This window comes from Melopsittacus undulatus, chromosome 2, assembly GCF_012275295.1.
Source record: "Melopsittacus undulatus isolate bMelUnd1 chromosome 2, bMelUnd1.mat.Z, whole genome shotgun sequence".
Lineage (NCBI taxonomy): Eukaryota > Metazoa > Chordata > Aves > Psittaciformes > Psittaculidae > Melopsittacus > Melopsittacus undulatus.
In genome coordinates, this window is record NC_047528.1 from 775689 (window position 1) to 796550 (window position 20862).

The window sequence follows — 20862 nt, forward strand, 5'->3', positions numbered from 1 at the left end:
TTTCCTGGGATATGGTTTTAACGTGTCACCTTCATTCATAAGAGCCCTGTTTGCTGCTTCCCCTGCTCTTGCTGGGAGCAGGAAGGAGCAGGCTCTGCTGACAGGAAAGGCTCAGATGAAAGCAGGCTCCCTTCGCCCTGCTGAGAGCTCCTGGGGCAGCAGTTCACCCTGGCTGTGCATGTCTGTATGACCTCTGGCAACGGGGAGATGCCTGTGGCTCTGAGGCAGAGCTGAGCTCATGCCCTGCAGTAACTGGTCCTCAGGGAGAGCTCTGTTTACTGGGGTCACACTGGTGTCAGTGATGGTGTCTTCTTGCAGGCATGGAAAGCATCTTTCCTGCCCATCCAGGTCAGGAGCCAGATGTCCTGAGCAGATACAGGGGTGTAAACAAGTGGCTCTGTGTGCAGGACAAGCCCAGCACCATGTGTGCAGCACACGGATCAATGCAGCAGAGCTGGAGCCCATGAGTCTGCTCCTTCTGTCCCTGGCAGGTCAGCAGTGGGGCTGTGATCTGATGGCAAGCAGCAAACAGCTCCTGGAGCCAGAGCTGGGGTCCTTGCCTGCTGCTGACACCAAGCCACAGTGAGCCGGGACTTAGTGCTTTAAAGTGCTAATGTAGGGGAGAATAACACACCACATTCCCATTCCCAACCCATTTTGACCTGAGCTGAAGAGGATGGGGGAGCAGCAGTGGGCAGCTGATGTCATGAAGACCCTGTATAGCACACAGCCCAATGGGTATGATTGCCTGGGTGAAATACGAATCTAGCTTTGGAATTTCCATCTGAACTCGTGTATTCAGGAAGCAGTGGCTGGAATAGCCAATGAGGACTGCAGGAATGCAGGAGTTTAGCAAAGCTGGCTCTGGGAAAGCTTCCCTGTGGCTGGGTGATGTTTTCCTACTCCAAACATAGGCTGTGACCTGAGCCTGGAAGGGGAAGGTCCTGGCTGGCATCCTGCCTTGTGTGATGCCACCGCATCACTTGTGGTGGTGGTACCCGTGTGCCAGCTCTCAGGGAGCCAAGGGAGCTTCACCACCCTCTTTGTGCTGTAAACTGTCCCTCTGCTTACAGAGCAGTCCAGTTTGGCAGTGACCACGCTCCAGCCCTGGATCAGAATGGACACAGCAGGAACCCAGGCCAGGCTGAGCTGCTCCTCTGGGTGATGCTGCTGTGTGATGGGAGCTGGCTGCAGAACACACAGAGCCAGAGCAATGCCCTGCCCTGGACAGGGGATGGGAACAGCTCTGCCTAAAGCAGTGCCTGTGGATCTGGGGTTGTATCCAAGGCTGAGGGCAGCAGCTCGGCAAGGACCCAGGATACCCAGTGCATGAGAGGGCTGCACCCCATAGTGTGAGCTCAGGGAGGGGATCCTGCCCCTCTGCTGTGCTCTGGGGAGCCCTGAGAGCAGCTCCAGTGCCTAAAGGGGCTGCAGGAAAGCTGGAGAGGGGCTTGGGACAAGGGCCTGGAGGGCCAGGCCAAGGGGAATGGCTTGAACCTGCCCAAGAGAGGGGAGACTGAGCTGAGCTCTGAGGCAGAAGCTGTTCCCTGGGAGGGTGCTGAGGCGCTGGCACAGGGTGCCCAGAGAAGCTGTGGCTGCCCCATCCCTGGCAGTGCTCAAGGCCAGGTTGGACACAGGGGCTTGGAGCAGCTGCTCCAGTGGAAGGGGTCCCTGCCCGGGGCAGGGGTTGGAGCTGGATAGGATTTAAGCTCCCTTCCACCCAAACCACACTGTGATTCTATGAGCCATCTGTTTCCTTAGGGTGTGTGGCTGTTTGTGATGCTTGGTTTGTTTTACCTCATTTTGGGACTGAAAGGATGCTTGTGAATGAGCCATGGAGCAGCAGGACAGGAGGTGGTTTGCCAGCTCCTTCCCTTTGCTAGCACATTGCAGGGCCATGGGTGAAGGGGACGTGGTCTCTGTCCCTGTTGGGGCAGTTCATTTGGCACTTGCCAAATGCTTTTGTGTGAGGAGCAGGATGGATGCTGCTCTTGCTAATGGAGGGGCAGCCTGAGCCATGTGTTTTCGTGGGCAGCTGAGCCCATCCCAAACCCTGTAAGGGATGAGGTCAGATGTTTCTGTGGGAAGTGATGGTCTTTGACACCATTTCCTCCTAGGAATAGAAAAGAGCCATCACATTACCCAAAGGAGATGTGCTCTTGGGATCTGGAGCTTCACAAGAAGGAAAGGAAAGCAGGAAGTCCAAGTTATCCTCCCTGAGCTTCTCTCCAAAGAAGCTGTTTGGAAGGCTTGCTCCCATCCCAGGAAAGCTGCTGCCAGCACTGGGAATGGCTGTTTGCCTTGGGATGGACAGGAGCAGGAGTGTTGTGCAATGTCCCACTGTTGGAGCTGTTGAAGCCAACACAAACTTGCAGCATCCCAAATGTGATCTGTTTGTCAAAGCCACTTCCAGCACCCTCCTCGCCAGCACTGACCCTATGGTCGTTGCTGGTGGAGGGCTGTTTAGTGGCCATGACCCCCTTTCAGAAGCCCATTGATGGTGGGTAATTCAAAGGCTCATGGGGAAAGGTTGATGCCAGTGATTGTGTAGGAGCTGCACTGTTGTGTAGCAGCTCACAGTAACCCTGCTGGATGCTCTCTTTTTGTCTTGGCAGTTCTTTGTTTTCTGCCATGGGTTTCTGCAGCTCTCCCAGCTCCTGGTCTCTGGGTACCTGAAGAGCTCCATCTCCACCATCGAGAGACGATACGGGCTCTCCAGCCAGACCTCGGGGCTGCTCGCCTCCTTCAATGAGGTGAAAACCAGCTTGCTTCTCCTGCCCAATGCTCTCCCCACACCCCCATTGCTCCCCAATGAGACCTCCTGGTCTGTGTGTCCTGCTGCAGGTTGGGAACACGCTGCTCATCGTCTTCATCAGTTACTTCGGGAGCCGGGTGCACAGACCTCGCTTCATCGGCTGCGGTGCTATCCTCGTCTCCCTGGCTGGGTTCCTCATGTCCCTGCCCCACTTCATCACGGGACCCTACAAGTATGACCAGTCCGTTGCCAGTAGGTACTCTAGGAACTTATCTTATGCCTTTTGGGACAGTAACAATGAGACCTTCCCTGGAGGGGTTGGGAGATGCTAACTGTATGTTTGCCTCACAGAATTTGAATTGTCTGGGTTTGGAATCATCTCAGTCCTAACAGGCAATGGATGGTGGAAAGCAGAGCCAGGGGTAGCTGGAACCATGGGGACAGGCATGAAAAGAATCAGAACATAGGCTGTTCCTCTGTTTCTCCTTGTTTTCTGCACATCCACACAGCAGACAGACCCTGGGTACCAGGAAGGTCTTCTCCAGCCATTGGGGCTCTCATCTTCCATACATTGAATCAAGTTGTCCTCATGCACATGCATTGCCCTAACGTAGATAAGACAAAGTCTTGTGAATTCTGTCACCTTTGTGGGGAGGACACAAGAGATATGGGAAGGAGCTTGTCTCAACCCAACGGGGCAGCTTTGGGGGTGAAACAGTGTTGTCTGCTATGGGGCAGTGCTGGTTTCACACCCAACTTCTGCCTGTGGGGCACCTCACCTGGCACCCCCAATGTAGCTGAGCTGTCTGTGGGTTCAGACTGTAACAGGGGAGATTCAGGTTGGAGATAAGGAGGAAGTTCTTTACCGTGAGGGTGCTGAGGCACTGGCACAGGGTGCCCAGAGAAGCTGTGGCTGCCCCATCCCTGGCAGTGCTCAAGGCCAGGTTGGACACAGGGGCTTGGAGCAGCTGCTCCAGTGGAAGGGGTCCCTGCCCATGGCAGGGGTTGGGAATGGAGGAGCTTTAAGGTCCCTTCATCCCAACCCATCCCATGATTCTATGAATGCTTTCAGGCTCTAGACCCCACCAGAGAATCAACCTCCTGTGAGAAACGTGCAGCTCTAAATGGCTCATGGAGGAACAGGTCATGGATTTGGGATTTTCTCCCTCAAATAAGGTGAAAGAATGAGAAAGGAAAGAAACAGCTTTTTCCTGTCTCAGACTGAGCTCAGCTGCAGTCACCAGAGTCTTAATGGGTGACTTAATGAGTGAATAATTCATGGTTGCAAACAGGGGTCAGGAGCTAAGGACAGTTTGGAAGCCATCAGCCACGCTTTGCAGTAGTGTTGTGCAGGTGTTATGTGAGCACCCAGGGCTGTGTAACCATGTATAACCAGTATAACCATGGCAATCCTGCTGTAAACACCAGTACCCTTCCCCCAGGGGTTTAAGGAAGATGAAGGTGCTGGAATCAGCACTTTCACTTTGACATCCCTTTCTGAGGAAAATGAGTTCTCATTTCCATCCCTGGCAGTGCTCAAGGCCAGGTTGGACACAGGGGTTTGGAGCAGCTGCTCCAGTGGAAGGGGTCCCTGCCCATGGAAGCAGTTGGAGCTGGAGGAGCTTTAAGGTCCCTTCAACCCAAACCATTCCATGATTCCATGTTTCTATGTCTATGTGCCTGCTGCTATCCCAGGGAAGCTCTTCCGCCAGGCAGAGCTCCTTAGTCCTGCTTCCCTTCTCATCCCAGGCATGTTCAGCAACACCACTGACCTGTGCCAGCTTGGGGTCCAGGGCTCCCAGTGGAACACCAGTGATGCCGGCTGCACCCCCCATGCTGCCAGGGAGAACCATGCTGTTCTCCTGGTCATGTTCATCGCCCAGGCGCTGCTGGGCATCGGTGGTGTCCCCATCCAGCCCTTTGGGATCTCCTACATCGATGACTTCGCCAGTGAGAGGAACTCCCCACTCTATCTGGGTAAGGCTGGGGCTGCTTTAAGGTCCCTTCCAACCCATTCCATGCTTCTGTGATGAAGAGGGCAAAGCAGGATTAGGTTGATAGTTAGGTGCTAATTGGTGCTAATGAGAGCAGAGGTTGTATCCCTTCTGCTCTACCCAGTGCTAGAAGGTCCCTGCAGTAACAGTTCATCTGCTTCAAGCTTGTCCAAGCTGCAGAGACCAGGAGTACTGGAAAACATGGTTTAGGGGACATGATGGAGGGATAAAATGGAGAGGAACATCATAACCATGTCTTCCTCCAGAAGGGCTTCATCACAGAGAATAGGAATAACCTGATCTCTGTTGTTCACAGCAGCTATGAGGTTAAGATGCAGCAATGAAGACTTTGGTTAGTGTCATGGGTTGAGCAGTAGCAGTCTGCTGAACCCATGGCAGTTAGATATAGGGAAAATCATAGGAAGCTAAATAGGCAGGATCAAGCACCTAAGGACATGGGCATGTATCCTTCAGCAGAGAGGGTGCTGGAGAATTGCTTGGTGTCTAAAAGAGATGACCCAAGGGTGCTGGGATGGGCTTTGCAGGTCTTTCTAGCCCTTTTCTAGCTGAACTGGATAACAAGTGTGGCTGAAAACCAGGTTATTACCATCAAGAAACTGGGAGTACTACATTAGATTTTGCTCTGGTACCTGCTCCAATCCTCTGAACCGTGTTTGAAAGGCTCATCTGTTACAAGTGGGATCTTGTATGCATTTGGGTTTATCAGTATTTCATATAGGAGAGTGTGCTGATAACTTTTATCTCCTTAACCTTGTAAAACCCATTGCGTTTCCCACATTTCCTTTGCCAAGAGGCACATCTTGTTCCTGGGTGTATTTCAGTCTTTCTAGGAAGCTGAAGAAAAGGGGAAGGAAGGGTCTGAGTTTTGCACAACCTTTCCTGTGAAGGGAACATGGAAAGCACGGGGCTGTTGGCTTTCAAATGGGGTGAGATAGGAAAGCTGCCAGGGGAACAGCTGTGCTAGAGGGGATGTGATGGACCTTGGTCCAGCCCTATCCTGCCTCAATATTCCCTCTCTGCTCCCATCCCTCTGCAGGCATCTTGTTCTCTGTGACTGTCATCGGGCCAGGGGTGGCCTTCATGCTGGGCTCGGCCATGCTGCGCTTCTATGTGGACATAGACAAAGTCACTGGAGGTGAGTGAATGTGTCCTTGGAGACCCAGCAGCATCCTTTACACTGCATCCCATGTACTGAGCCAGCCCTGATATGGGCATCCCGACCCCCCGTGGATGAGGGTGCAATTGGGGTGTCTAAAGGAAGCTGGAGATGGGCTTTGGACAAGGGGCTGTAGGGACAGGACAAGGGGAATGGCTTGAACCTGCCCAAGGGGAGGCTGAGTGTCGGGTATGGAGCTGGATGAGCAGTGCGTGTTGATAATACAGATGTATTTAGGAGCTCTGTCTCCTCTTCAGGGCCTCTGGTTCACTCCTGCTCACTGACTTCACTAGTCATTTTTTGCCCTGTACTTTGTCACCCCATACATTTATGATGCTTGCAGCACAAGGACATGCTCTAGTCTTGAGCTGCTTCCTCCTATGAGGCTTATTGCTGCAGCTCTCCATCCTCTTCAGTGGGTGAACTATGGACGGGTGTCTGGAGTCTTGTCTCACCTGCCTCACCTGATGAAGCAATGGGATGAGGGTTTGCTGTTTGCCTTCACACCCTGATGCTCTGTTCTTCTAAACCATCTTCTGCAGATGGACCTTGAATGAGGAATGTGCCCAAGCCGCCAGAACTGGAGAACACCCAGTTTTAGAGCTGTCTTCAGCCTAAAGGTGTTTTCACCCCATTGGGACAAGCCAGTGAGCTGTGGCTGCTTAATACTAAACCTAATTTAAGTCCCTAAACTAATTTAACTATGAAAAAACACAACCTGGTGTTTATGCAGGAGGAGATTTAAAACCCCAGTTTGCTGAAAGCATCATGCAGAGAGGAGATGATCCAGTTCCTTTGGCCTTGTTCCTTGTTCCTGCCATTGATGGGATATGAGATGCAGCCTCATCCACTGTGCTGAATGCAGTGAAGTGATTTCAGTTTTAATTGCACCCCCCAGTTAGGACAGCTCACTTGTGTTAAACCTCACCATGAGCAAAGAGCCTTCTGAGAGCACTCATCTCCTGGGGTTGCTCCTGACTGGTGCCTAACCACAGGTATCCCCTTTTCCTGTACAAATAGATCTTGGTTCACACTCACCCTGTTGTGAATTTGCATCCTGGCTCCTGCATGTTCTGTGTTATTAATGCCAAGGACCTTCCCCACAGACAGTGTTGGTTTTGGCAGTGTCCTGAGGATGACAGGAGAGGAGGATGGGATGAGCTGGGGGAAGGCAGGGAAGAGGAAGGGATGTAATCCCTGTTCCTTTGTAAAGAAGGGGTTCTGGTGGTTGAACTGCAAACCAGGCCCTGCCTGATGGACCAGACTGGTGAGAACAGCTCCATGGTCCAGGTCCTGCTGTGAATGGGGTCCTTGTGTGGGTAGCCACTGTAAAGAAACCTAAACCAGGGCTCTTGGATGCTGAAAGTGAGCTGTAGTTAAATCTGTTTTCATCCTAATAAAGGACTTTTATGAAGGGAAGTCAAAGGGAAGAAAAGGGAAAGGAAAGGGAAAGGAAAAGGAAGGGAAAGGGAAGGGAAAGGAAAGGGAAAGGAAAAGGAAGGGAAAGGGAAGGGAAAGGAAAGGGAAAGGAAAAGGAAGGGAAAAGGAAAGGAAAGGGAAAGTAAAAGAAAAGGAAAGGAAAAGGAATTCCTATTGACAGATATTATGACTTAATCCCCTTGAGTATTTCCAAGCTTTGTCACAACACGGTTATCCCGTATCTGAAAAGGCTGTGATAGGGATGCTTTCCTTTGCCTTTCCAGCTCGAGGACATCCGTGTCTCAGTTGGCTCCATCCAAAGGGCTCAGTGGGTTTTAGACACTAAAAATGGTGATAAAGAAGAATGAAATGGGATTTAACACCATGGAATGACTCGGGTGCAAAGGCTGCTCAGCTCCCAGAAGTGATGCTCCCAGACTGGGAGCCATTGCTTTGGAGCAGGATGATGTTTGGGACACCCATCACCATCTCTTTGGGATCCCTCCATTCACCTTTGATTTAATACCCATATCTCTATCTGCATTGCAGGCAAAGTCCAGCTCACGAACAAGGACCCGCGGTGGGTTGGAGCCTGGTGGTTGGGTTTCCTGGTCGCAGCCAGTCTCGTGGCCCTGTCTGCGGTGCCTTATTTCTTCTTCCCAAGGGAAATGCCAAAAGAGGTAGGATAAAGGCTGAATATTCCCCTTTTGTATTGCACACACAAGTACCTTGTGTATCCATGTGCGCGTTCCTCCATCACCATTACCATCACCTGCTGCATCTGTGGGAAGCACAACTGTGGATGTGGTTGTGATGTTCATAGCTGCATCCCAAAGTCAGTTGTGAGCTGTGATTTGGTCTCATCTCTCATGTCAGAGGCCATTGAGTGCTGGGCTCAGTGAAACCCAGCGTGGTGCAAGTAGCTTAATGGATGTGACAATTTCCTTGCTGGGCACTGGAGTAGTGCCTGTGCATTGATCCCTTTGCATAGGCAGGATGGGGCTTGGAGCAAGCTGCTCTAGTGGAAGGTGTCTGTGCCCATGGTAGGGGGTTGGGACTGGATGAGCTTTAAGGTCCCTTCCACCCAATCCCATAGAATTCCATATGAGCAGTCCATCTCCTTATTGTGTGTGACCATCTCTCTGTGATCTTTTCTCTTGCCAAAAGGATTTTAGATGCTTCCCACCCCTAAACACCCTGGCTCTGTAAAGTCCTCAGTGATAACTGACAGGGAAATACCTTTAACAGCCTGAACATGCCACATCAAGCCAACGTCTGTCTGCCTGCAGCTTGTGCAGGGGATGCTTGTCCCTGGCTCTTGCTGGGACAGTCCTTTACTCCATGTTTACTACCAGGGTTTTGACTTCTGGAGCCTTCAGTGCTCACTCCAAGCTTCAGAACAGCTCAGGAGGTTCCCAGGTGTCATGAGGAGTAATCCACACCAAAGGCTCTTTAAGAGGAAGCATCACATTCCGGTTAGGAATGTTACAGAAGCTGCTGGGACGCGCTTAGTAGGTGAAGTTGCACTCAGTTGATACTCCAGCCTGTGTAACTGCCTTTCACATGTGTTTTACCTGGGGCAGTGTCGAAACTTGCTTGTCTAAACAAGCCCATGCACTGCCTGGTGCAGAATAATTCCTCATATCTGCTTCTGCTGCTTGAATTTCCATAGGGATGAGTGATCCTTACAGAGATTAGGGTTTCATGTGCCTGGGAGAATGTGACTGTACCCCTTACAGTTCTGGGGGTACTGTAATCTACTTCTGGGTTATGAATCATAGAACCATAGAATAGTCAGGGCTGGAAAGGACCTCAAGATCATCCAGTTCCAGCCCCTGCCATGGGCAGGGACACCTCACACTAAACCATGGCATCCAAGGCTCTGTCCAACCTGGCCTTGACCATCACTAGGGATGGAGCATTCACAACCTCCCTGGGAAACCAATTCCAGCGCCTCATCACCCTCCCAGGGAACAGCTTCTGCCTCAGAGCTCAGCTCAGTCTCCCCTCTCTTGGGCAGGTTCAAGCCATTCCCCTTGGCCTGTCCCTCCATCCCTTGTCCCAAGCCCCTCTCCAGCTTTCCTGCAGCCCCTTTAGGCACTGGAGCTGCTCTCAGCTCTCCCCTTCAGGAGCCTTGTCCAGGCTGCCCCAGCCCAGCTCTCTCAGCCTGGCTCCAGAGCAGCTCCAGCTCTTAGAGCATCTCCATGGCCCTTCCTCTGCCCCAGCTGGAGCAGATGCCCTTTCCCAGTAGGTCCCTGGTACCACAGTAGCACAGGCTGCACGCAGGTATCTTCTCACCACACAGAGCAAAGTTGTTGTTTCTTGTGCTCAGCTCTGGTTTGGGATGGAGAGGGATGGATGTGGCCATGCAGTGAGGAAGGGTGGGATGGGATCCCTGTGCTGTCTCTGCAGCACGAAGCTCCATCCCCTGACATGCAGCAGAGGGGAAGGCAGGGATGGGGTCAGCACAGGGTTTTACAGACCAGCAGATCAGCAAGAACAGACACTGTGATAACCTTGGGGTCAACCCTATCTAAATACAGCTGCAGCTTCAAAGACAATCAGCATTTCCTTTGCTGCCTTTGCTTTCAGGGCTTCTTCCCATCTAAAGCAGGAATAAAGGAACAAGCTGCAAGTACTTGAAGCATCAGTTGGGGTTTGCCATGTTGTTTGTAAAGCCCCAGCACAGCATCTCACCCACACCAAATACCCATAGGCACATCAGCCATAACAGCACATAGGAAAAGCACAGATCTGCTCTGTCCAGAGAAGAAGCTGAGATGATTCTGCACCACCAGCCACAGGATTCATTTTTGGAGGCCAAAGGGTCAAGCTGTCTTTGTGCCTCTTGCTGTCTGCAGCCCCTTGCATGTCTCAGTGGGTGATGAGCCTGCCTGGGAATACCGTGTCCACATTGAGCTGTGGATGCATTCCACTGCTGTGTAGTCCATAGTATGAGATCCCAGTGGTGCAAACAGGCCCATGGCTCAGTCCTTGTCCCTGCCAAAGGGATTATTCCTCTCCTCTGACCCTCACCCTACCTTCCTTTGTCCTTCTTTCTCTTGCCTTACTCTATATAGCTTATCAGAGCCCTTGGTAAATCCATACCGAACAGCATCCTCCTCAATGGGCATCGTCCAGCAAGCATTGAATAACAGCACATCCCTCTGCCTCTTTAGAAGCTTATTTGCCTCCTCCCATCAGCCAAAACAGATCTCAATTACTTATTCTATGACCACATTTCAGCTTCTCTTTTATTTGCTAGCCTCTTCCTTTGAAGTTCCTGGGATGATTTGTGCACTCAGGGTTAACATCAATGATCATCAGAGTTCTCTCTTTTGATCTTCCCTTTCATAAATCAATCACTCCAGACACGGAGCATTTTTATTCCTCTGCTTTGATACTTGTCAGTGAGTTTCGAGCACCAAAGCATCCCAAATAAGCCCATTAAGGGATGCTCACAGCAAAGCTATCAAGCTGTCATAGAGTCATGGAATGGTTGGGTTGGAATGGACCTTAAAGCTCATCCAGTTCCATCATGAGCACAGGCAGGGGATGGGAGGATGAGGCTGTTACTGGACAAACTACTTCCAGTCAAAACCACTTATTCCCAATAATTCCAGTTTAATCCTGCCTCCATGAGCCTGAACTCTTTCCTTGGGATTGTGCCCTGGGTTATGGGGAACTACAGCATTTGAGCACTTTCCAGTTGCTGAGTAGCCAAAGCTCATTCTTTGCTATCTGTTGATGCTGTGTCCCAACCCAGGCAGCTGTATTCTGACTGCTCAAGACTTCCCCTTTAGGAAAGGCCTTCTCTTGGACCCTGTGTCTGTTGCAGGCTCATTGCCTGTTGCACTGCAGCAGGTAAAGCACCTCCCCAGTTGCTGTATCTCTACTGGTGATGGGAAAAGGGTTGGAAAAGGTGATCTCAGGAGCACCTCAAACAAACGCAGGAGCGTTGCCATCGCTCAGCATTTCTCCTGTACAAGATCTGTCTTTTCCATCCCATTATCTCCCAGTTCAGGTTTCATTCTGTGACATTCCACAGTCACACAGAACCAAACATCCCCCCAGCCCGTGCAAAGGGGGTGAGGGAGAGACGCTTCCTCCTTGCCCTGACAAAGCCTCTCCTGTACTGTCAGCACTTGTCATCTGCAAACAAATGCCTCGTGAGAGAGCTGGGATGGGTTTTATGGGAAGCAGGATACATGTCCTGGTCATGTCCAGGCCCTGGTGCTGTCACACATCCCTCTGGGTGTCAGTCCCTCTCAGCAGTGCTTCCCTCTTAAGCCACACACTGGAAGAGCTGTTTGGACATCACCATTCCTGATGGAGGTGACCTTGCTTGGAGAGGTCCAGGCAACTCCTGTCCCTCCAGTACCAAAGCAGGTTTATGATGAGGAGAAGCTCCTGCAGGTACAATGCAGCCAGGACCCCTCCTGCCCTGCCCTGAGGATGCCCCATGGATGCTGCTCTTGGCTACACATAGGATTGCACTAGCAAGTCTGAGCCTGCAGGAGCCTCCTGCCCTTCACTGGGCTCGCTGGGGACTTCCCATCCCCTTCCCAACCCACGGAGGGTGATTCAGGGTGCAAAGAGCTCTGTTTGGGGTTGTTCTGGGTCCTGGCACAGTGGGAAGGTGCTGGAGCAGTGATTTGACCCTTCAGTGTATGCAGAGACGTTGTGCAATGGTGCTGGGGAGTGCGAAACACCATCTCCAGTGTCTGTGTGGGGACAGATTGCAACACTTATCCAAACCCTCCCCTGTTTGTTCAGCAGTGCCCTGGGGATGCTGACATGAGAGATGATGGGGAACTCTCCTCGATGCAGGCTTCAGTTGGTAGGGAAAGGTTAAAGAGAGGGGACAAGGGAATCTGAGGCTTAGCCTGGATACTTCTGCTCCTGGGATGCTCTGAGGCTGCCTCATTGAACCTCCTCAAGGCAAAGGCAGCCTAGGTATGTACAGAGTATTATGCAGGGAGCTAATGGGGGGACAAGGGCAGGGTGTGGAGGTGCTATTGGCAGGAATGGGATGATCTCTATGTTTAGATTTTATAGGGAGCTTTCTAGATGGGCACAACCAGTGGCTGAATACAAGCATCCCATTACACGTGAGCAAGGTGCCTGTGGGCTGGTTATGGAATGCTCTAGGAAGCCAGGTCCCTGGTGGGACCCACACTGGCCGCAAGAGGCACAGGGATGCGTTGTGGGGAGGGTGACCTTGTATGGAGGAAACGGATTCCTTTGAGCCAAGGGCTTTGCTTTTTGTTTGCTTCAGATGAAAATAGCTCCTCCCTGACCTTGTTTGGCACCAGGGGATGTGCAGCCAAAGGGAAACGCTCCAGAAGCCTCACATTGAGCAAGGGAAACCTCTCAGCCACAGAGCTCGGCTTTTATCCCCTTGTCCAGGGCTGTGGTTGAACACAACCAGGCTGCAGCACCTCTGGCTGCCCTTCTTGCAGGTGCAGTGGCAGGAGGGGAGAGCAGGAGCCTGGCTCGAAGGGAAGATGCTTCTCCTGCAAAGCAAGTCCTGCTCATGCCTCGTTTCATGTCCATGCAGGGAAACAAGGTTCATGCCTTTAATCCTGGAGATGAGGGAGACCTGAGAGCAGCTCCAGTGCCTGAAGGGGCTGCAGGAAAGCTGGAGAGGGGCTTGGGACAAGGGCCTGGAGGGCCAGGCCAAGGGGAATGGCTTGAACCTGCCCAAGAGAGGGGAGACTGAGCTGAGCTCTGAGGCAGAAGCTGTTCCCTGGGAGGGTGCTGAGGCGCTGGCACAGGGTGCCCAGAGAAGCTGTGGCTGCCCCATCCCTGGCAGTGCTCAAGGCCAGGTTGGACACAGGGGCTTGGAGCAGCTGCTCCACTGGAAGGGGTCTCTGGTCATGGCAAGGGCTGGAGCGGGATGGAATTTAAGGTCCCTTCCAACCCAAACCATTCTGGGATGCTATGAAAGACAAACTCCAGCTTCATTTCACTTTACATTAGGTTACAAACTCTCCTCTCTGCTCTAAAACTGCAGTGTTTTGCAGAAATACATCCAAGCTGTTCCCTGTGGCTTTCTCAGCTTCGAGCTCTTTGTCCTTCAGAAAGGAAATGCTCTTTTGGGCACTCTCTGCTCATCCAGAAAAGCACAAAAAGCCCCAGATCCCAGAAATTCCCCGCTCTGGAATGCCTCTATGTGAACATGACCCCTGCAAGTGGGATGTTCCTGTGCACATCTGGCTTAGCACCCACCCGAGGAACAGCTGATGTCTGCACATGGAGCCAAGCCCTGGAGGAGGAGGAGAACTCCTCTCCCCCAGCTGGCTTGGACCCCTGATGTATTTACTTGCTGTCTGAAAGGATGAGGAAATGCATTCCTCAGGGATGGAGCAGGGACATTCACATGCTGGGAAACAAGATGCAGAGGGATGGGGATGAATCCTGCCTCCTCACTGTGGGCAGGGAGGAGCAGGATGCTGGGTCTGCCATCAGAGATGCTCAAGCCCTGCTGCTGATGCTGTGCTCCTGCCACAGAGGATCCCAGCATTAGAGCAGGCAGTTTGGCAAGCTGGAATTGGAAGGGGAAATAACATGGGCTGGTTGCTCAGCACTGCCCCGACTGCAACAGCACCATGCCAAAGAACACCAGACACATGTGGGAAGCACCTTACAACGTGACCCCACACTTGGGTTTTTCAGGATGATTCCTTAAAGGATGGGTGCATGTCCATCAGGAATGGGCTCCCATTGCACCTCATGTTTTTGTAAAGGGATTTTGTCTATAACCATCACGTCTAGCCCCGTGTGGGGATGGTGGAGGCCTTTGAGGAAGGAGGATGAAGCTGCCCCATGCTTTCCATAAGAAGAGCATCCCTAACCTGAGCTCAACCTGGGAAAAGCCAGAGAATCCCAGCCTGGGTTGGGATGAAGGGACCTCAAAGCCCATCCAGTTCCAGCCCCTGCCACAGGCAGGGACCCCTTCCACTGGAGCAGCTGCTCCAAGCCCCTGTGTCCAACCTGGCCTTGAGCACTGCCAGGGATGGGGCAGACCCAGCTCCTCTGGGTCTGCCCCATGCCAGGAGTCCCATTTGCAAGGTTCATTAAACCCTGACCTCCAGCAACAGAAGCCATGAAATGAGCGTTATCCCTTTCCCCTTGTAGAGGCTGTTCCACAAGGAAGGTGGGAGCTGCAGCACGGGATGTGTTGACTTCCTTCATGCTCAATAATCAGTCTTGTTTTCAGATGAAAAGAGACCATTTTAACCCAAGAGCTGCCCAGTTCTCCCTGTGAATTAAGAACATCCAATTGCTGTTGAATGAGCTCATTTGTCTGTCTCAGTAAACTGGTGCTGTCACCACAGTGCTGCTGAGCTGATGTCTGATGCCAGAGACTGAGCTGCTGCAGCCTATGTGGGATGTCAGACTGAGCTGCTGCCTCTGGCCTTGGGCTATAAACACATGCGGTTTTCCATGAAAACCACACTTTTGAACACATTCTGCTATTGCATATGGATAATAGCACATCTGTTGTCATTAATGTCCTCCATCCCAGTGATTCCTTAGCAGCCTGCAGAGCAGGGGATCTGGTGGCCAAGGGAGGAATCCTCTTCCCCTTGGCTTGCTGCTTGCTGGCAGGGGAATGATGCCCTGTGGTGCTGGACACTGGCCTTGGATGTGCAGTCATCTAATGAGGCTGCAATGGATCTTGGATGATTCAAGCCCTCCATCTTCCATCAGCATCTCTTTGCTTCTGAGCAGCAGCACCAGGTCCTGTGAGCTCCAGGTTAGTGACCCTCAGAGCTCCAAACATTGGATGAGGCTAACTTAAGCAGAGATACATGGATCCATCAGTTCTCCAGCAGCAAAGTGTTGCTCTTCTGCATAGAGAAGGATAAAGGGGAGAGAGCTGCAGGATCTGTCCCGTTCCATGGACCAGTGTGGGCAAAGGCACGCACACAGCAGCTTGTTATGGTACATATGGAGATGTGGGGGAGATGCTCATCCTCCATCCAAACCCAGCATCCAGATCTTTGGTTGGAGGTGGAGGATCATTGTTCCCTCAGTTCCTGTGCTTCCTTCCCCCTTATCCATGGGTAAACCAGACCCTCTGGGGAAGACAAACATCTCCCTAAGGTTATCCAGGTTTTCTGGATGCACAGACTTATACCCCTTGGGTTCCCATGTTCATGTGAGCTCAGAACATGCTGTGCTGTACCCGGGTAATGGCCTAGCTTGATATTTAGGAATTGGGATGAATTACTGCGGGGAAAGTGGCTCTTATCCCTGTAACAGAGATGTATGCATGGATGCTCCCACCCAACAGGACACGGAGAGTGCTGGTCAAGCCCTAAAGCATTGCAGACTCCATCTCCAGCATGGCATGACCGGGGAGAGATACAGAGGGTTCAATGGGAATGTCATGGTCAGTGCAGTGACAGCCTCTCATGTGTCCCCAGGTGGCGAATGGGAAGGAAGGTGACAGCAAGAAGAGTGAGGATGTGCTCAGCCAGCTCAGGTCGAGATCTGAACACGTGCAAAGCCTCTCTCTAACCAAGTTCATCAAACGTAAGTGTCTGCATCCCTGGGCTCCTGCTTGGATGGGTCCTCTCTGCATGCACAAACACACGTCCTGGCAGTGGGTAATGCAGGGACATGGGGTGGTTGGAATGAACGGAGCTTAAATCCCATCCAGCTCCAACCCCTCTCACTGGAGCAGCTGCTCCAAGCCCCTGTGTCCAACCTGGCCTTGAGCACTGCCAGGGATGGGGCAGCCACAGCTTCTCTGGGCACCCTGTGCCAGCGCCTCAGCACCCTCACAGGGAACAGCTTCTGCCTCAGAGCTCAGCTCAGTCTCCCCTCTCTTGGGCAGGTTCAAGCCATTCCCCTTGGCCTGGCCCTCCAGGCCCTTGTCCCAAGCCCCTCTCCAGCTTTCCTGCAGCCCCTTTAAGCACTGGAGCTGCTCTCAGGTCTCTCAGCCTCTCTCCATAGCAGAGGTATAATTAGATCTGCAGGTTTCTTCCTGGTCTGCTCACAGCGGATGCTTTCCATCATGTCCACACTACTCCATTCCACCTCATGCTGATCAAAGCATCTGGGGTTGGTAGCTTGCAGTGTTGTGTGGCTTTGTGGCTTGTCTATGCTGTGGGAAACGGACCCCAAAACCTCATCAGAGCCCTAAACCAGGCAGGAAAAGGTGCAATGTGCAAGCCATGGGAAGGGAAAGAGCCCCATTTAGAGGACAGTATGGGTGCACCCATCTGCCATTGCCCATCTCTCATGTCAGTGAGAAGCAGATCCCCAGCATCACCCCCAAAAGCCTCCCTAGACTCCCTCATCCAAGGCTGCTGACAACACCCAAGCCAGGTGCCCTCCCTGTCCTTCCAAGGACAACCAGGGTGTGAGCAATTAAAACCAGATGCGTGTTTGTCTGGGCTGGTTTTAACCCAGTGCAATGCGCTTGGTTAGCACTGAGCAGGCTCTTTGTGCTGCAGGGATTCAGCTGGGCTTTAGTCTGCTCTGAGCTGATTCTCTTGAAGGAAACACTCTGTACATAGGCAATTACTGAAGGAAAGTGACCTTCTGGAGCCATAGCAGCTTCCTCCTGTCTCCTGAATATCATCCCTTTAATGTATTGGAATTCTCTGTATTATTGAGGTCAGTGCAGGGCAGGCACGGCCACAGCAGCGTGGGCAGGTTTGTATTCTGCTCCTTGCACTGTTTACTCGCTGCCTTAATGCTAAATTAGAGGAGCAAGCTGAGGGGTTATCCCCCCCTGACCTTGTTGCATTGGGATTTAGAAACCCTGTATGATGGGAACATATTTATCACCCTTGGATGGGATTTTCACACTGATGCTGCTCTTTGCCTCTTTAGAATGAATGGAAATGAGCTCCTGGGTGAAGAGGGAAGGGAATGGGTTGTGTGTGGTTGAGCTGCAGCGTTGCTGTTGCCAGGGCTGTGATGCTGTGCTAACAGACATTCCTTATTGCTGAGAATTCAGCCCCCCAAGCCCAGTCCTGAGGAAAACAAAGGGTCTGGATCTTTGTTCTCTTGCTGAAATCATGGAATGGTTTGGGGTGGAAAGGACCTTAAGATCATCCAGTTCCAACCCCCTGCCATGGGCAGGGATGCATCATCAGCATCCCTTACACAAGCCTCTTTTTAGAGCCAGAAAGTGGGTGGGAAACTAGTGTGTGATGGGGACAATTTGGGTGAAATCTAAGGACTTTGGTGCTAGTTCACCTACAGGTCACTAGAAAGAGGATTTTGCCTCCTATTTTATGACTTTATTGCTTGTTCTGTTTCTTCTTTCTTATTCTGTTTCTGTTCTTTTTGGTGCTGGAGAGGGGCTCTTCATCAGGGACTGCAGTGATAGGACAAGGGGTGATGGGTTCAGACTGAAACAGGGGAAGTTCAGGTTGGAGATAAGGCAGAAGCTGTTCCCTGGGAGGGTGATGAGGCACTGGCACAGGGTGCCCAGAGAAGCTGTGGCTGCCCCATCCCTGGCAGTGCTCAAGGCCAGGTTGGACACAGGGGCTTGGAGCAGCTGCTCCAGTGGAAGGGGTCCCTGCCCGTGGCAGGGGTTGGAGCTGGAGGAGCTTTAAGGTCCCTTCAGCACAAACCAGTCTGGGATTCTCTGATCCTTTCTCTCACCAGGAATCCTTTCCTCTCTTCTATTCTTTCCTACACAATAGTTTATGAAAACAACATCTGGAGATTTTCCAGCTTGAGTCACCTTGGAATTTATACCTTCTGTTGTCTGAAAAGAGAGGCAGGATGAGACACACGTGATGGGGAAATGCTGTAGGACAATCTGGTCCCTGTGCCTTGCTCGTACTGAGCCTTTTGTGCATCACGCCCCAGTACAAAAGGATGACCCATCCAGAAGAAGGATGGTCCCAGTTTGCAGTCTCAGCAGGCTGGAAGTGATGGGGTTGTGCTGTGGGACCTTTGAGAGGTACCTCCTTGGCTTGCCTGGTTACCTCTGGCATCTCTGCCTGCAGCATGGGGGGCAGAAGGGCAGGAGATGGGCATGTAAGAGATGGGCTGTATCAGTTCATCATCAGAAATGACACGAAGCAGATTCCTATCATATCTGACAGGAGAAATAGAAACCTGTGTATTGATTCAGCCTTGATGCTTGTACAAAATATGTTAGTTTTATGGGCAAGGGGCTAAGCCTTGTGATGGAGGTGGCTGTTGGCAACACCTCATCTGCTTGCTGGTCCATCTGCATGTTGAGGGGAGCTTTAATAGATGGTCCCAGAGCTGGCCAGGGCTTTGGTGCTATCCTTGGAAGAGACAGCACCATAAAGACAGCCCCATAACTGCCCAGTGCTGATGGCTGTGGGTCCCCTGTATGGGATGGGATGAAGGAAAGCCTTAGGATACCAGCAGGGATTGGATCAAACGGACTGCACAAGATCTCAGATTTTTCCATGGGATATTTCTGTCACGTTATTCCCACATCCCATGTAAGACAGAGTCCTCCCTCTGAGCCACCCATGGGGGATGGCTGCAAGCTCAACCTGGGACCAGAACCATGAGGAAGGCAGCATCTCCCATTGGGATGCATCCCTTTGCCTGTCAGCTGGAGGGAACAGGGATGTCGAAGCACTTAAGGATGCTCCTTGAGCAGCAGCGTAAGGCTGAAAAGCACCTTTAAGGGTTCATCATTCCCTTAAGGGCTTGGCAGTGGCAAGCCTTGAGTTACTAAACTGACCTGGAGCAGAAAGATGTTCAGATATGTTGTTTAGTCACTTAGTTCAGCTTAAATGATGCAAAATGAAGCGTGACTATGGAGAAGGAAATGCGCTTTGTCATTTGTTCTGTTGCTTCATTGCACATAGAAAGACCTGAGAGGAAAAGAAGGGAACGTTTACCATTTCCTTTATTGGGAATGAAATGGGGATGGGTTAGAGCCCATCCCACCAGGTGCTTCATGTTCTCCATTTCCCTGGAAGCCTCTGGGTTGGGTACTTTTGGCTCCCGCACAGATGCTCTGGGTGACATTGGGTTGCACCCCACTCTTTGTACTCCCCAGGTGCTCCTTTTGCAGGCATTGGACCTGCTCGCAGTAATCAAAAAGGTAGGATTTAGCCTCAAGTCATTTCCATTGCTAATTTCTGCTGAAAGCACCTTGGGAGGATGTGCAGCTTCTGTTGCACGTACTGGGAATTAAGCCATTAAAGGTGATCTTCAAAGCAATTAAAACACTGGGCTTGTGACTTGTTTGGGGGGTTTTATCTCTGGTGCCTAAAGATGGTTTCAAGGATATTCTTGTCTTATGATTTCAAAGCTTCTGTTTGCTTTTAGTATGTGCCCAGTTTCATCTCTGGAGCTGTAAGGCTGAATTAGTAACTAGATGGTGGTTGCAGAGGGTGGTTTCTCACCATGAAGTGGGGAGCCTGCTTGCTGTTGTAGCTTCATAGCTCCGATCTGTGATGGCAGAGGGGGTGTAATGTGCTTGAAAAGGCCAAAGCACCCTATGGAGAAGGAATTGTTTTGGTGTAGGATTCCCATTGCCTCCAACAAAAGGCTGGATTAGTTCTTGGGACATCTTTCAGCAAGCAAGTTGAGGTTTCACATTTGCAATACGTCTGAAGTATTAAGACAACTAAGCAGATATATGCTGCAAAAAGCAGGAGTGGTAAATGCCCCATCCCTGGCACCAGGTTGGATGGGGCTTGGAGTAAGCTGATCCAGTGGAAACTGTCCCTGCAGCTGGAACTGGATGATCTTAAGGTCCTTTCCAACCCAAACCGTTCTCTGCTTCTATAGCTAAGGGTAAATCCACCTCCCTCTTTGGGGTTCACATTGATCTAGTCCAGAGATACCATCATAGGTCATAGCTGAGTGCTAACCTCCCAGCTCTCCAGCATATCAGTATTTCAGGGTCCTTGAACATGCCTGGCATGCTTGGACCCTCTCTTGTGCCCTGCTTTTGCTGTTCCCCTATGTCTTTCTCTGCTTGTCTAACCCTGAGAGCAGAGTGCTGAGCTGGAGAGGCAATACTTCCATGAACAAGAGCTTTGCCTTTGAATAGGGGACATCCATGGATGCACCTTTGCTCTTCACATAAGAGGTGAAGAGGTGTCCTGTCCATGGCAGAGGGTTGGAACTGGATGAGCTTTAAGGTCCCTTCAACCCAAACTATTCCATGATTCTATAACCCTTTAGGACAGCTAAAACAAACACACACTCCCAGACCAGCAGCCCCCATCTCCCAGCGGCTCCGTACTGGAGCAGATATAAAGATTGCCCCAATTGTTTGTGAGCTGCAAAGAATTAGCACCATTAATTTATGGCCGGTCACTGCGTTAATCCTCCCTGTTAATTCCTTATCTCTGCCTCAGCATATTGCCTTCCATCTGGGAAATTCATCATGTGTTTGTCTGCAAGTCGCCCTTATGCACACCCTTTGCTTGCGTGCTGCAAAGCCGGATATGGAGCAGGGGAGAAGGAGATGGTTCAGGGGGAGCAGAAAGCAGGTTTGGGATGTGCATGAAGCAGAAATCACTCCAGGAGGGAGACCTGCA

General features: G+C 51.5%; 1 protein-coding gene across 1 annotated transcript in view; it reads left to right on the forward strand.

Moving 5' to 3' along the window:
- Nucleotides 1-20862, forward strand: part of SLCO2B1 (solute carrier organic anion transporter family member 2B1) — a 49756-nt gene that overhangs the window by 16275 nt on the left and 12619 nt on the right. The window contains exons 3-8 of the mRNA XM_034074452.1: nucleotides 2616-2753; nucleotides 2845-3007; nucleotides 4505-4732; nucleotides 5807-5905; nucleotides 7895-8025; nucleotides 15781-15889. Coding sequence (XP_033930343.1) covers nucleotides 2616-2753; nucleotides 2845-3007; nucleotides 4505-4732; nucleotides 5807-5905; nucleotides 7895-8025; nucleotides 15781-15889 — 868 coding nt within the window. The remainder of the gene's footprint in view (nucleotides 1-2615; nucleotides 2754-2844; nucleotides 3008-4504; nucleotides 4733-5806; nucleotides 5906-7894; nucleotides 8026-15780; nucleotides 15890-20862) is intronic.